This window comes from Salmo salar, chromosome 13 (genome assembly GCF_965601325.2).
Source record: "Salmo salar chromosome 13, fSalSal1, whole genome shotgun sequence".
Taxonomy (NCBI): Eukaryota; Metazoa; Chordata; class Actinopteri; order Salmoniformes; family Salmonidae; genus Salmo; species Salmo salar.
The window spans coordinates 62276964-62292243 of NC_138303.1; the positions used below are offsets into that span (position 1 = coordinate 62276964).

The following is a 15280-nucleotide window of genomic DNA, read 5'->3' on the forward strand; positions in this document are numbered from 1 at the left end:
ATTTATGTTGATTACTTTGCCTTGCCATGTTCATTCACCTGATGATAAGATGAGACGTGAAATGCATTTGTTTTGTTAACATGATGGAGGTCCCTGGAATGGTATCGAACAGATGGTTTCTATGTGTTCCATGTCATTCTATTTGCTCCGTTCCAGCCATTATTATGAGCCGTCCTCCCCTCAGCAGCCTGCACTGGTCTAAACATATTGTAAGAAGTCAGGCAGTGAGGATTTGGTCAGCAGCCTAGTTGAACCCTGTTGCATCCCTATTTGTCCTCCCAACCACAGGCAAAGTCAGCCTGTCTATCCCCTGTCCTCATGTGGATTCAGACAGCCCTACTCCTCCAGTCTCCCCAACAGCTCTTCCTACCCCAGGTACAGTATAAGCTGAGCCGCTTCAGTCTGGGGAGGGAATCGCAAAAATACATACCCCTTCCAGACCAATGCTTCTACTCCTCCCACCTACCATGTGCCCTTCGCTATTGCCTTGTACAGGTACCTCCGCAATGTGTGTCCTGTCTTTCTGTGTGCCAACTGCTATAAACTACCCTGCAACTGTGTGGGGACAGACATGAAGAGACAACCCGTCTGTTCTCCTGGACAGAAGAGTGAGTGCAGCAGTGTGTCTCCTGTTGCTGTGACAAAGAGAGACGCTATAAACCACTGCAAACTGTCTGCTGTTGACTGTTGTTATTTTAGGCAAAGGCTCAGTCATGAGATCTCTCCTCTGTTACTGTAACTGGTGAGCCAAACATGCTAGCTCAGTTAGCTTCAGAAATAAATCCAAATGGAGACATGGTTCACATTTAAATGTCACCAAACATCTATGTCACACCGCGTTCTCTAATTCCCATCAGTTCAGGGTGAAACTGTAGGATTTGAAATCTTTATTTTACACTAGAAGAATGATCTCTTTGGAATTGTATAAATCACAAAATACATTTAATGACCAGGTATATAAAATATGAATTCAGGAAATCAAAAACACACATTTCCAACATTGCAACTAAAACGTTCAGTAAAGTTTCAGTAAATGGCACTTTTCATTCCCAATCCAATAATGAATAAATAGATGTCATCAACAATATGAATCTTAAAAAAGAACATACTGAAAAGAAGCCTTTAATGAAACACTAATGAAAACTAGAGCAAGTATATTCATGTTATCTACTGTATCTACAGCGCAGCCTAGCTTTTGTCTGAGTGTGACCACAGCTCCATCTGCTGGCGTTGGATGAGACTTCTCACAGTCTTAACGCTCTGAGAGGACTGCCAGAAAGCACATTCTCTCAGGGCCAACCAACCGTCCGCGTGCTTCAGCGCTTCATGGTCCCGTTGCCATATATAAAGACAAAACATATCGTCTGATGCTTTGGTCTCTTTGTCTCTCTCTCTCGCCCTCCCTCTGTCTCTCCCCTTCTAGGTTCTCTCACTCTCTGATGCTAGGGCCAGGCATGCACTCAACAGGGATCCCCCACCCAGCCATCGTTCCACCTTCAGGCAAACAGGACCATCACGACCATTACGACAGGAACATGTATGCGTAAGTACCCCTATGGTGAACCCCTATTTCTACAATGACTCCTAGTGTTAGACACACGTGTCTGTCAAAGGAGATGTGTGATCTGTGTGTGCTAGCTACATGGCATACAACACTGTAGTATCTCATTGATGCATTGAAAGTGTATCAAAAGCTTAGATGGATGAATAGCGCCTTATTGTTTTGATGTTCTTGTGTACATATTCACCACGGGTGTCCCTGTTGATCTTGTTTGTCTTCCTCTGCTCTGCTCTCCCCCCGCCCTCAGTAAGCCACACCAGGAGCCCAAGCGGGAGAAGGAGCCTAAGAAGCCAGTGATCAAGAAGCCTCTGAATGCTTTCATGCTGTACATGAAGGAGATGAGGGCCAAGGTGATCGCTGAGTGCACGCTGAAGGAGAGCGCTGCCATCAACCAGATACTTGGCAGAAGGGTGAGCAGCAAGCACACACACACACACACTAAAACATACACGCACACACATCCATGAATACTCATGCAGCAAAGAGACTCATTCCCAAATCCCTGATCTCAACCCCTGCTGTTGATTTCACACATGAGAGATGGACTTGAGAGGAATATCTCAGTAATGTGAATTACTACCCTGTGAGTTACCCCCTGCACGACTGACTGCTGCATATGATACCATTGACCAAGATGCAGACATATCTCAATGGGATGAATATCATCAAATCAAATCAAACTTTATTTGTAACATACGCTGAATATAACAAGTGTAGACCTTAGTTGCTTACTTACAAGCCCTTAACAACAGTGCAGTTCAAGAAGAGTTAAGAAAATATTTCCCAAATAAACTAAAAAGGGGGGTCAATGTAATAGTCCGGTGGCCATTTGATTATTTGTTCAGCAGTCTTATGGCTTGGGGGGTAGAAGCTGTTAAGGACCCTTTTGGACCTAGACTTGGCGCTCCGGTACCATTTTCCCGTGCGATAGCAGAGTAAATAGTCTATGACTTGGGTGACTGTAGTCTCTGACAATTTTATGGGCTTGACACCGCCTATTATATAGGTCCTGGATTGCAGGAAGCTTGGCCCCAGTTATGTACTGGGCCGTACGCACTACCCTCTGTAGCTCCTTACGGTCAGATGCCGAGCAGTTGCCATACCAGGCGGTGATGCAACCGGTCAGGATGCTCTCGATGGTGAAGCTGTATAACTTTTTGAGGATCTGGGGACCCATACCAAATCTTTTCAGTCTCCTGAGGGGAAAAGGTTTTGTCGTGCCCTCTTCACGACTGTCTTGGTGTGTTTGGACCATGATAGTTTGTTGGTGATGTGGACACCAAGGAACTTGAAACTCCACTACAGCCCCGTTGATGTTAATGGGGGCCTGTTCGGCCCGCCTTTTCCTGTAGTCCACGATCAGCTCCTTTGTCTTACATGATGTTGTCTGTCACAGATCTTTTCACAGTGGCCCTTCATCTATCCAATGTCACTATATCTTGTGAAATGATTAAATAGTATGAATAAGTTGGTAACCCGTTGTATACAAGTGATAATGCCCTCGAAGCCGGTGTTTGGAGTATATCTTGGCACAGTTTGCCAATATATCCTCCAAACACCGGCTTATCGGGCATTATCACTTAATTAGAGTTCTAAGGAGAATAATGAAAGACATTGAAGGCGTGTTCCACAACGCGCTAGCGGAGTAGAACTGACCTTCCACAGAGTTGCATTATTTTCCAGAGAACACATGGAGCCCTGAGTTGATTATCCCTTTTATACCATGGCTATAATTTAACACATTTACCACTAGAAATGTGTTCATTTGCTGTTGGAAATGTGTTCAACATCCACTGAAGTAGCTAGCAAGTTTACTAGATAGCTACAGTAGTTGCCGTGGTAACCAAACAAACAGATGTGGTAACCAAACCATCAGTTCTAGCTTGCTATTATAAAAATCTAATTCAACAATAAATATACTGTTTTCAATTCTACTTTTGCTTTCAAAAGCAGCTCAAACAAAACATCTAAAAATTAACTATAGCTATTGAATTCTAACATGCAAACATATGTTATAAGGGAAAAAATGCACGCTCTAGAATGCACTTCAAGTCGATCAGAAAGGAGTATTCAGCAATGCCATGGTATAATTAAGCAATAAGGCCCGAGGAGGTGTGGTATATGGTCAATATGCCAAGGCTAAGGGCTGTTCTTAGGCTCAACGCAACACAGAGTATACCACAGCCCTTAGCCGTGGTATATTGGCTATATATCACAAACCCCTGAGGTGACTTATTGCTATTATAAACTGGTTACCAACGTAAGCAGGTAGCCTAGTGGTTAGAGTGTTGGGCCAGTAACCAAAAGGTTGCTGGATTGAATCCCCAAGCTGACAAGGTAAAAATCTGTCGTTCTGCCCCTGAGCAAGGCAGTTAACCCACTACTCCCCAGGCGCCAAAGACGTGGATTTTGATTAAGGCACCTCTCCGCACCTCTCTGATCCAGAGGGGTTGGGTTAAATGCGTTAAACACATTTCAGTTGAAGGCATTAAATTGTACAACTGACTAGGTACAGTGCCTTGCAAAAGTATTCACCCCCCTTGGCATGTTTCCTATTTTGTTGCATTACAACCTGTAATTTAAATGGATTTGGATTTCATGTAATGGACAAAATAGTCCAAATAGTCCAAATTGGTGAAGTGAAATGAAAAAAATTACTTGTTTCAAAAAATGAAAAACTGAAAAGAGGTGCGTGCATATGTATTCACCACCTTTGCTATGAAGTCCCTAAATAAGATCTGGTGCAACCATTTACCTTCAGAAGTCACATAATTAGTTAAATAAAGTCCACCTGTGTGCAATATAAAGTCCACCTGTGTGCAATCTAAGTGTCACATGATCTGTCACATGATCTCAGTATATATATATATATATATATATATATATACACATGTTCTGAAAGGCCCCAGAGTCTGCAACACCACTAAGCAAGGGGCACCACCAAGCAAGCGGCACCAAGAAGACCAAGGAGCTCTCCAAACAGGTCAGGGACAAAGTTGTGGCGAAGTACAGATCAGGGTTGGGTTATAAAAAAATATCCGAAACTTTGAACATCCCACGGAGCACCATTTAAATCCATTATAAAAAAATTGAAAGAATATGGCACCACAAACAAACCTGCCAAGAGAGGGCCGCCCACCAAAACGTATAGACCAGGCAAGGAGGGCATTAATCAGAGAGGCAACAAAGACACCAAAGATAACCCTGAAGGAGCTGCAAAGCTCCACAACGGAGATTGGCGTATCTGTCCATAGGACCACTTTAAGCCGTACACTCCACAGAGCTGGGCTTTATGGAAGAGTGGCCAGAAAAAAGCCATTGCTTAAAGAAAAAAATAAGCAAACACATTTGGTGTTCGCCAAAAAGCATGTGGGAGACTCCCCAAACATATGGAATAAGGTACTCTGGTTAGATGAGACAAAAATGTAGCTTTTTGGCCATCAAGGAAAACGCTATATCTGGTGCAAACCCAACAACTCCCATCACCCCGAGAACAACATCCCCACAGTGAAGCATGGTGGTGGCAGTATCATGCTGTGGGGATGTTTTTCATCGGCAGGGACTGCGAAACTGGTCAAAATTGAAGGAATGATGGATGGCGCTAAATACAGGGAAATTCTTGACGGAAACCTGTTTCAGTCTTCCAGAGATTTGAGACTGGGATAGAGGTTCACCTTCCAGCAGGACAATGACCCTAAGCATACTGCTAAAGCAACACTTGAGTGGTTTAAAGAGAAACATTTAAATGTCTTGGAATGACCTAGTCAAAGCCCAGACCTCAATCCAATTGAGAATCTGTGGTATGACTTAAAGATTGCTGTACACCAGTGGAACCCATCCAACTTGAAGGAGCTGGAGCAGTTTTGCCTTGAAGAATGTGCCTATATGTGCCAAGCTTATAGAGACATACCCCAAGAGACTTGCAGCTGTAATTACTGCAAAAGGTGGCCCTACAAAGTTTTGACTTTGGGGGGGGGGGTGAATAGTTAAGTTTTCTGTTTTTTGTCTTATTTTTTGGTTTGTTTCACAATAAAAAAATATTTAGCGTCTTCAAAGGTTGTGTATATCATGTTATACAAACCCCCAAAAAATCAATTTTTATTCCAGGTTGTAAGGCAACAAATAGGAAAAATGCCAAGGGGGTGAATACTTTCGCAAGCCACTGTATCTCCCTATCCCTAATTAGCGCAGTAAAAATAAATGTTTTGTCATACCCATGGTAAATGGTCCTATATACCACGGCTGTCAGCCAATCAGCATTCATGGCTCGACCCACCCAGTTTATAAAACAATATACGGTGCATTCGGAAAGTATTCAGACCCCTTCACTTTTTCCACATTTTGTTACGTTACAGCCTTATTCTGAAATGGATTAAATAAATACAAATCCTCATCAATACCCCATAATGACAAAGCGAAAACAGGTTTTTAGAAAGTTTTGTAAATGTATAAAAAAACTGAAATATCACATTTTCGTAAGTATGCAGACCCTTTGCTATGAGACTCAACATTAAGCTCAGGTGCATCCTGTTTCCATTGATCATCCTTGAGATGTTTCTACAACTTGACTGGATTCCACCTGTGGTAAATTCAATTGATTGAACATGATTTGGAAAGGCACACACCTGTCTATATAACGTCCCACAGTTGACAGTGCATGTCAGAGCAAAAACCAAGTCATGAGGTCGAAGGAATTGACCGTAGAGCTCCGAGACAGGATTGTGTCGAAGCACAGATCTGGGGAAGGGTACCAAAACATTTCTGCAGCATTGAAGATCCCCAAAAACCCAGTGCACTGTAATAAGATAAACGCATTCCCTCATCCCTCCTAGCCTCAACAGTTGTCATTGTGCATGTCATTGTCTAGTCCACGTGTCACAAACTCAAGGCCAGATGCCAGATCCAAATAAAACAACATTGAACTGACTAAAACCAAATCAAACTGTGTTGAAATGATAATGGACCTACATTTCTAGTCTCTTCAATCTGTCCAGCTTGACAACAGTCATCGAAATGAAATCTATACAGTCAGGGAGCATCAAAAATTCAAAAAGCGATGGATAGAGGACTATTTTTTGCTAATGTTGATGGCGAGAAAATATAATCAATTTTAAGTGTGGCCCTCCGGACCTCGATGAAGATTGAATGCGGCCCATGGGGAAAATTAGTTTTACACCCCTGGTCTAGGCTAATGAAAAAAACCTAAATGGTTTCTTTGTTGTGTGTGTGTGTGTGTGTGTGTGTGTGTGTGTGTGTGTGTGTGTGTGTGTGTGTGTGTGTGTGTGTGTGTGTGTGTGTGTGTGTGTGTGTGTGTGTGTGTGTGTGTGTGTGTGCGTGTGTGTGCGCGGGTGCATTCTTGTGTGTGTCTTCCCTGCAGTGGCACGCTCTGACCCGGGAGGAACAGGCCAAATACTATGAGCTGGCCAGGAAGGAGCGGCAGCTACACATGCAGCTCTACCCCAGCTGGTCCGCCAGAGACAACTACGTAAGGCCCGCCTTTTCCTGGTTACACACGCGCAGCATGATCACCCCACCCTGCCACCTGTCAATCAATGAGGCTAGTGCCTACACATAGTAATATCAACCTATTGTATCTAATCAGATTTATTTGGCGCATTTCCAGAGTTGGTCACGTATCAGTGCAGACATAGTTAGAGAGACTAGTTTACGACCATAGTGTTATAACCAGCGTTATAACCTCTATGACCAGTGTTATAATCTCTTGGCATGCCATTCCTTTAGAGTGGGTTTTGAGAATGAGATGGAGCGTACTGGACATTAGTTGGTCAGACATGGCTGTTCAGCGCTGTTCAGCAAGGTGATTTAATTGGCTGTTGAGTGCTTTGCTGTTAGGGACGCATGACGAGCTCCGCCTTTTGTTACACATAGCATTACACAGTCAGCTGCAAACCTCCCGCTCTCCTCTCATCTCTGTATTACTATAATAGGTTTTTAAATCACTGGTAGTTATATACATGGAGGGCACCTTTGTACTGTTGTAACTGGACCTTAGTATAAGTGCCCTGTCTGTGAAATCTGTAATTAGTAGTGGGCTTGTAGACTGAGTTAAGAAGTAGTGTAGCGAATCCCTTGCTTCAAATACTGTGCAGATGAATATGATGTGTATTAGAGAGACATGTCTCTTAAGAACGTCTCTATGTTATGTGTGTTAGCTTAATGCTGCTTAACTACCCTTCTGTGCTGTGCTCAATTGTGAAGTTGCTGTTGAATTCTTCCAGGAGGCGGGCCTTAGAGAGGGCGCGGGGGAAAAGAATAAAGCTGATTGGGTAGGGCACACATTTTACCCCACTTACCCGCTCTACTAACAGCAGGGTGGCTTTGGCTTGCTCTCCTCCTCAGGCGGTGGGGCGGTGGGGTTCGGACTGTAGAGAGGGAGAGGACAGCTGGGAGCTGGGCTGGAGAGGCTTTCTGGGCTTTGGGGGGGACCATTATTAGGCTATACCCTCCCTTAGGGCAGGCACAGAGGGGTGGAGGTGGCTTATGTTATGTAAGTTAACTGTGTATCTGGATGTGTTTCTATGGGAGGTGGTTTTCCCGGACTACGTAATTGCAAATGTTCGCTCACCCCATATGAAAACAGACAGGATGAGTCTCAAAGGGAGAGAGAGCTCACTTTCTTTCCTTCCTGGAGATCTTTTACACAGCCTATTTTCCTTTCCTTGGCTTGATAAAGTTTGGGGTTTTGTATCATAACACACCATAGGGGCTTGGCTCTCTCATTTCTCTCTGTCTCTTGGCTGTGGATAGTTAGTTAGCTGGTTAGGGTAAAGAGGGTTACGAGCTGGTCGTGGTGGCATTCTCAATGAGGTGAAATGTGCATGAAGCTTTTACTGCTGCATCTGATTTAGTATCAAATCAGATGAATATGATGCAACGTACTGTGGATAATGTTTTTATGTGAACATAAATGTCACTATTTAACACTTGAATGTATGTTTCCATGCATGTTTCTTCATATTTCAAAGATGGAAAAATACAGCCAGAGTCAATATTGTCCCAAAACACATTAGAACTAATGGCAACTCTATAATAATATAATATAATAAAATAGTAACACTTTATAGCAGTGGTATTCAAAGTCGAGGTCGCGACCCCTTGATAAAAAATGGAATGAATTGACCAATTTTAAGGTTGTGCCATTACATTTGGGGTGAGGTGGGGTCGTGAGAAATTCTTTGGGAAAAAATGGGGTCCCCAGAAATTCTGGCTGAAAAAATGGGCTCGCCCGCTGAAAAAGTTTGAATACCAATGCTTTATTGTGACCGTATAGATAACACTTTATTTGGATAGTCCCAAGCAGATGGTTGGTAGAGTTCAGTAGATACTACCAACAATAATAATAATAATAATCATCCATTTATTTTATATACAGCTTTTAATTACAAGTCAAATCTTAAAGTCGTTTAAAAACAAAATAATTTAAAAAAAACAATTTAACAAAACAAATTTAGGGATTTGGCATTTCTTGGGCGAAGCTCTTCCACAACTTTAGATGAAAGGCAGTTCAGAAATGTAGTATCTTGAGAGGAGGGAGCATAGCTGGTACAGCCAGGCAGGGAGATGGAGACATCTGACAGACAGGCCACAGAGCTCTTCATCAGCCCCCTCGTCATACTCAACAGTCACAGCTCTTCCTCCTCCCGTAGGTACACTCTTGGAAAAAAGGGTTTCAAAAGGGTTCTTTGGCTGTCCCCATAGGAAAACCCTTTTTGATTCCAGATAGAACCATTTTTGGTTCAATGTAGAACCCTCTGTGAAAAGGGTTCTACATGGAACCCAAAACGCTACTATTTGGAACCAAAGGGGTTCTACCTGGAACCAACAAGGGTTCCTTCAAAGGGTTCTCCTATGGGGACAGCGGAAGAACCGATTTGGGTTCTAGATAGCACCTTTTTTTCTAAGAGTGTAAGATGGATCGTCCACAACTGAAGTGTAGCACCCACCTGCGTGATGCTTCGGCACTGTAAAAGCACCAGTAAGACCACCTCACCTCAGCAGGGGTTCAGAAAAGCCCTCAACAAAACGAGCTTCTAGGAACTGGGGCAGGGGGTCAAAAATCATTTTAGCTAGCTAGCCAAATAATCAGCTAGCTTGCCATAATCAGTCCTGCAATTCCATGGGTCAGCACCAGATATTTCAGTTAATCAATTTTTTATTTATTTAACTAGGCAAGTCAGTTAAGATCAAATTCTTATTTACAATGACGGCCTAGGAACAGTGGGTTAACTGCCTTGTTCAGGGGCAGAACAACAGATTTTCACCTTGGGGATTCGAACTTGCAACCTTTCGGTTACTAGTCCAACGCCCTAACCACTAGGCTACCTGCTGCCCCATCTATCAACAAGTTATCAAAAACCCCAAAAAGTTTGATTAAAATATGCAATGAAAAACACTTAAAAACAATAAAACATGTACAATATTTACAGAGCTCTCTGCCTAGGCTACCTCACGGCGCCATGGCAACCACGGAATGCAGCAACTTAATAATAAATGTTATTATAATATTATTGTTATTATATATATATTATATTATTATTATTTATTAATTCATTAATTAATTAACATAAGATGTTCAATAACTGTTATCAAAATATCCACTAACAATAACCCTCAACTTAGCAAACAGTTGCTTATCAACAGATAGTTTGTTAGCAGACGATTTTATCCAAAGCGACTTAGTCATGCATACATTTTACATATGGGTGGTCGAGGGAATCGAACCCACTCTGACGTTACAAGCATCACACTCTACCAACTGAGATACAAAGGACCACTAGTTCTGCTACAGTCTAACCCCTTCCCAGACACAAGCTAGAAAACCAGGGTAGTCATGTGATCTGTTAGCAAAACAGGAAGTGAAAGTCCACCTACGCAGTCGTGGGGTTTTCTTCCGCAAGCCGTAACCACACCCACACACAATGCTTTAGGGAGCAGTGAGGGTAGACGAGTCTAGGCATCCAAGAGCTGTTCCCACATCCTCTCCCCAATATGAGACTTTAGACTTTATTACTCTCTTCATGAGAACAACCCCAACCATACTATTAAGGCCCCACTGTATAGCCCATGGAGTTTACAGCAATATTACTGTCGATCATTTGAGTTCTTTCCCTTCTCTTCTCTTCTACTGTCATCGTGAATTGTGGCCTGAGTGATCATGCAGTGCCCTCAGATCCCCATTCCACGACTTGTGAATATAAAGACGTGGTTTTCACATGGTCTTCACTGAGATGTCACTGACAGATACTGTCCCGGTGGTGTATAGGACCCCGTCCCCCCTACTGACTCTCTGTGTGTCTGGTCGTGTGTTCCAACAGGGCAAGAAGAAGAGAAGAAAAAGAGAGAAGCAGCAGGACTCCACCACAGGTAATGTCCAATTATCAACCTTCAACATCCTCTCAGGCCAAACCACCACGCTTCAATACAATATACCAAAACTTCGAGCCCTATTCTAGCGTTTGAAACAACTTCACTGGTCGGCTATCCTCTACTCGGACTGGGTCTCTGCTACTCTAACTAGCAGAGTTTGAACGCATGGCAGACTTCCCACTTGAAGTGTTCCTCTCTTCCCTAGTGTCCTCAACGCCTGTTGTGAATGGAGCTCCTGCTCCCTCTACTCTGTTCTGGCTGTAGTTATGGGTTGTTGTTGTTGACTCCTGCTCAGTAATTGGGCACTAACAGTCTGGTTTGATGGCTTTCTGATTCACCATCTCTGTCAATGCGTCAACGTCTGCCCTGACCTCTTTATCTGATCTGATCTGATCTCTCTCTCTCTCTCTCTCTCTCTCTCTCTCTCTCTCTCTCTCTCTCTCTCTCTCTCTCTCTCTCTCTCTCTCTCTCTCTCTCTCTCTCTCTCTCTCTCTCTCTCTCTCTCTCTCTCTCTCTCTCTCTCTCACCCTATCTCTCTTTCTTCATCTCTCCCTCTCTTCCCTTACTTCTTTCCTATGCGCATGTTGCCTTGTGCTCAGACCCTGGCTCTCCTAAGAAATGCAGAGCTCGCTTCGGCCTCAACCAACAAACGGACTGGTGTGGTCCCTGCAGGTGTGTATCTCTCGCCCTCTCGCTCTGCTACCCCTCTCTCCCTCCTCTGTGAGCGTGCCTCAGCCCACTGCTGTGCTCTGCTCTGCATGCACTCATCTCACTAACCCTGTGACCCACGTCGCCTCAGACAGGTAGAGAACCCCAGCGTACTGGGGTGTCAGGAGGCTGTATTGGAAACTAAAGCTGCTTTGCTGGCTGGTGATGGGGTGGGTGTCTCAGGGATTTGTGGGTGAAGAGGTGGGGATGATGGGTGATGATGATCAAAGGAAAATGGGAGAAAGGTCCTATAGGTCTGAGGGGAGGAAAGGGTTTCGCACATATTGTTGAAGTCAGAAGTTTACATGCACTTAGGTTGGAGTCGTTAAAACTTGTTTTTCAACCACTCCACAAATATCTTCCAGAAAATGAAGTCATGGCTTTAGAAGCTTCTGATAGGCTAATTCACATAATGTGAGTCAATTGGAGGTGTATGGCTTAATGGCTTAAAGGACAACAAAGTCAAGGTATTGGAGTGCCCATCACAAAGCCCTGACCTCAATCCTATAGAACATTTGCGGGCAGAACTGAAAAAGCGTGTGCGAACAAGGAGGCCTACAAACCTGACTCAGTTACACCAGCTATGTCAGGAGGACTGGGCCAAAATTCCTTATTGTGGGAAGCTTGTGGAATGCTACCCAAAACGTTTGACCCAAGTTAAACAATTTAAAGGCAATGCTACCAAATACTAATTGAGTGTATGTAAACTTCTGACCCACTGGGAATGTGATGAAAGAAATAAAAGCTGAAATAAGTCATTCTCTCTGCTATTATTCTGACATTTCACATTCATAAAATAAAGTGGTGATCCTAACTGACCTAAGACAGGGAATTTGTACTAGGATTAAATGTCAGGAATTGTGAAACTGAGTTTAAATGTATTTGGCTAAGGTGTATGTAAACTTCCGACTTCAACTGTAGATGTTCTCTGCGTAAAACAGATACTTCTCGGTTATGCTATTGGTAGAAATGACAAAGCAGGCATTTTTTATTTATTTACAATGGATGGATGATCAGTCAGTGCCTTTTTTTTACCAACTCAATCTCTTCTCCTTTATTCCTTCACACATCTGCACACTCAAAGTCACATCAGTGTAGAGGTACCTGCCCTGCCTTCCCCACCATGCCGTCACATCATGGAAATCTCCTGACCACTGTGCGTGTTGTATGTGTGTTGTGCTGCAAGAGAACAAAGGGAGGTGAATGTGGTTAGAGCGAATCCTGATCACCGCAGATGAACGCACACACAGACACACACCAAACAATCTCGCACATGCACCGCCGCTCTGCACTTTGATGCCATTTCTCATGCTCATCTGCCTTCAACTTTCTCCATTCATGCGGTCAGGCAGTGCAGCTTTTGATAGTGAACTCTGACATTTAGAATCGCTCTCTCTTCCTCCCCATCTCTAAATATTTCCTCGCACCTTCTCTTGCGCAGGCACTAAGTGACTCATGTTGGGTTCTGGTAATAATCATGGGATAAGGCGTGCCACTTTGGTTTTAAAGAAGAGGCAAACAACCTTTGTTCATTTTCAATTTAGCTTAGAAAACAACATTTCTAATGATCACGAGAACAACCACAAAAATTATTCATGATTTGAAGGAAATGGTGGTGGATGATCTATGAAAACATATTTGATGGTATTCAATGGATTTGCTCTTTTGGGGTCTTCAAACTCAATTCAATCATGTTGAAAACAGTAAAAAGTTCATTTTGGTGACGCTTTGCATCCACGCTTTATTCACAGATAACTCTCTTGACTGTTCCTAGGAGGAAAAAGAAGTGCATTCGGTACCTTCAAGGAGGATGGTGCGCCAGCCCCACTTCTTCCGATGGAAGCGCTATAGACTCGCCCCCCTCCCCGGTCGACGGCGTCCCCCCTCAGCACCCCTCCCTGCCCAGCTCGCCCTCGCCTGCTTCCCCCTCACACATCCCTCTGCACCCCCGGCCCAGCAAACAACACACACCCCTTATCCTCTCAAAACCCAAGACCACAGAACTCTCTCTCAAAGCTTTAATAGAATCATCCCAACAGCACGACAATCTCAATCATCATCATCATGACTGTACCCTGCCCAAGTCTCACTAGCCAGCCTCACCTGTCCTGTCCCCTCTCACACTTCCTCGCACCATCCCAACACACCGTCAGATAGACAGACAAAGCCCAACGTCATCAGGACCAAACAAGGAGTGGGGAGCAAAACGCTGGAGGAAGACCTTCACCACAAACATCCAAAAACAATGACAGAGCATTGTGTCTGGGAGAGGATGCCATTCACATCAATATGACTAACTGACTCCTGACTGATTTACTCAGTGCTCATGTCATTTTAACATTGCCGGGATGATAACTGCTTCTCTTCCTCTCTGCCTAAAATCGAATTGATTCCATTTCCAAAGATTTTTACAGAGGAGTACTGTACTCCTCCTTTTCATAAGACTTTCAGACGTGTCAAAGGAACCTTTTCCAGAATAGATAGTATTTATATTGATTAATGATGTCGTATAAGGTTGAAGCTTCAAGGTAGAAGTGACAGTGTTTTTCACTGTGTAGACATGTTCTCGTCTCCCCTCGGAGAGACTCATCTCTATGTTATATTCATTTGTTTTAGGCACTTCCTGCTTGTCAGTCAAATTCTTGCTAGATACATTATTTTGATGTAGGTTTCTCACAGAGAATTAAAACATCATTGGTGTTTGTTCATAAGGATGCAGTTTGGGAGATTAATTTGTTTCCTGGTGTCAAAAAGCCTCCATTATATAATAAAAAATGAAATTCAGCAGTCCTAAACTGCCTCTGTCTGACTGAACATTCTGGAAACCGGGGTTTCTTAAACTATGGGTCAGGACCCAAAGTGGGCCCTGGGATGTTAGTGGGTCGCGAGTTATGAGAATACATCTACATTCATACACTATTTCTTCTTAATTTGGTTCAATGGAGGACGATTTGAGGCACAAGAGGACTGTTAATTTCTCATTTGGGTCTCAAGCTGAAAAAGATTAAAGAACCCTGCTGTAAACTAAAGACCAAATGAGTACTATATTTTATTGTTGTAAAGTTTGTTGAATTCCCTACATAAATTTTAAGTTTTGTTATGTAAAAAATGAGCTTTTTTTTTTTCAAAGTTGTTTCTTTAGTCTCTAATTTCAGTTTTCCACTAAAAGCAGTATCATTTTTTATTTTACACCCGTCTTCTCACAGAAAACACATTTTGTGCAGAAGTTTTGCATTAGCTTTTCCTTTCATTGAAGTTATCACAGCTGTGTCAATCATTTGTGTGTTCATGTTCCACCTAAGTGTACCAAAAATACATGTGAAAAACAATGGCTTTAATTTACTGCTTGCAAGTGTCAAACCCTGCTTACTTTGGAGATACTGTAGGCTGTGTACAGCAAGGCTTTTCTGTTTGTTCAATTAATGTCTAGTCCATCAGAGGGTGCTCTAATGCTAACACACATCTTAGATTTGGGGACTGCTCATATCAGAAGAATGACCATACATAAAAAAAGGTGTGTACTGATGTCTGTCTTTTCTATTTTTTACACATTGAAAGACTTCTGCCTTTGTGCTCATTTTTGTTTGATGTATTAAAGTATTTTGAAAATCTGGATCAGTTTCC

General features: G+C 43.0%; 1 protein-coding gene across 12 annotated transcripts in view; it reads left to right on the forward strand.

Moving 5' to 3' along the window:
• Positions 1–15269, forward strand: part of tcf7 (transcription factor 7) — a 68400-nt gene extending 53131 nt beyond the window's left edge. Inside the window, exons 6-13 of one of the 12 annotated variants that reach the window (XM_014136871.3) lie at positions 289–375; positions 1424–1543; positions 1809–1971; positions 6939–7046; positions 7801–7848; positions 10897–10945; positions 11548–11620; positions 13431–15269. In XM_014136871.3, the coding sequence (XP_013992346.3) occupies positions 289–375; positions 1424–1543; positions 1809–1971; positions 6939–7046; positions 7801–7848; positions 10897–10945; positions 11548–11620; positions 13431–13749 (967 nt within the window). In that variant the 3' untranslated portion in view covers positions 13750–15269. Of the gene's footprint in view, positions 1–288; positions 376–1423; positions 1544–1808; positions 1972–6938; positions 7047–7800; positions 7849–10896; positions 10946–11547; positions 11621–13407 lie in introns of all 12 variants that reach the window. The other 11 variants (XM_014136875.3, XM_014136873.3, XM_014136872.3 and 8 more) reach the window with 11 other exon arrangements.
• The last annotated feature ends 11 nt before the right edge of the window (positions 15270–15280 follow it).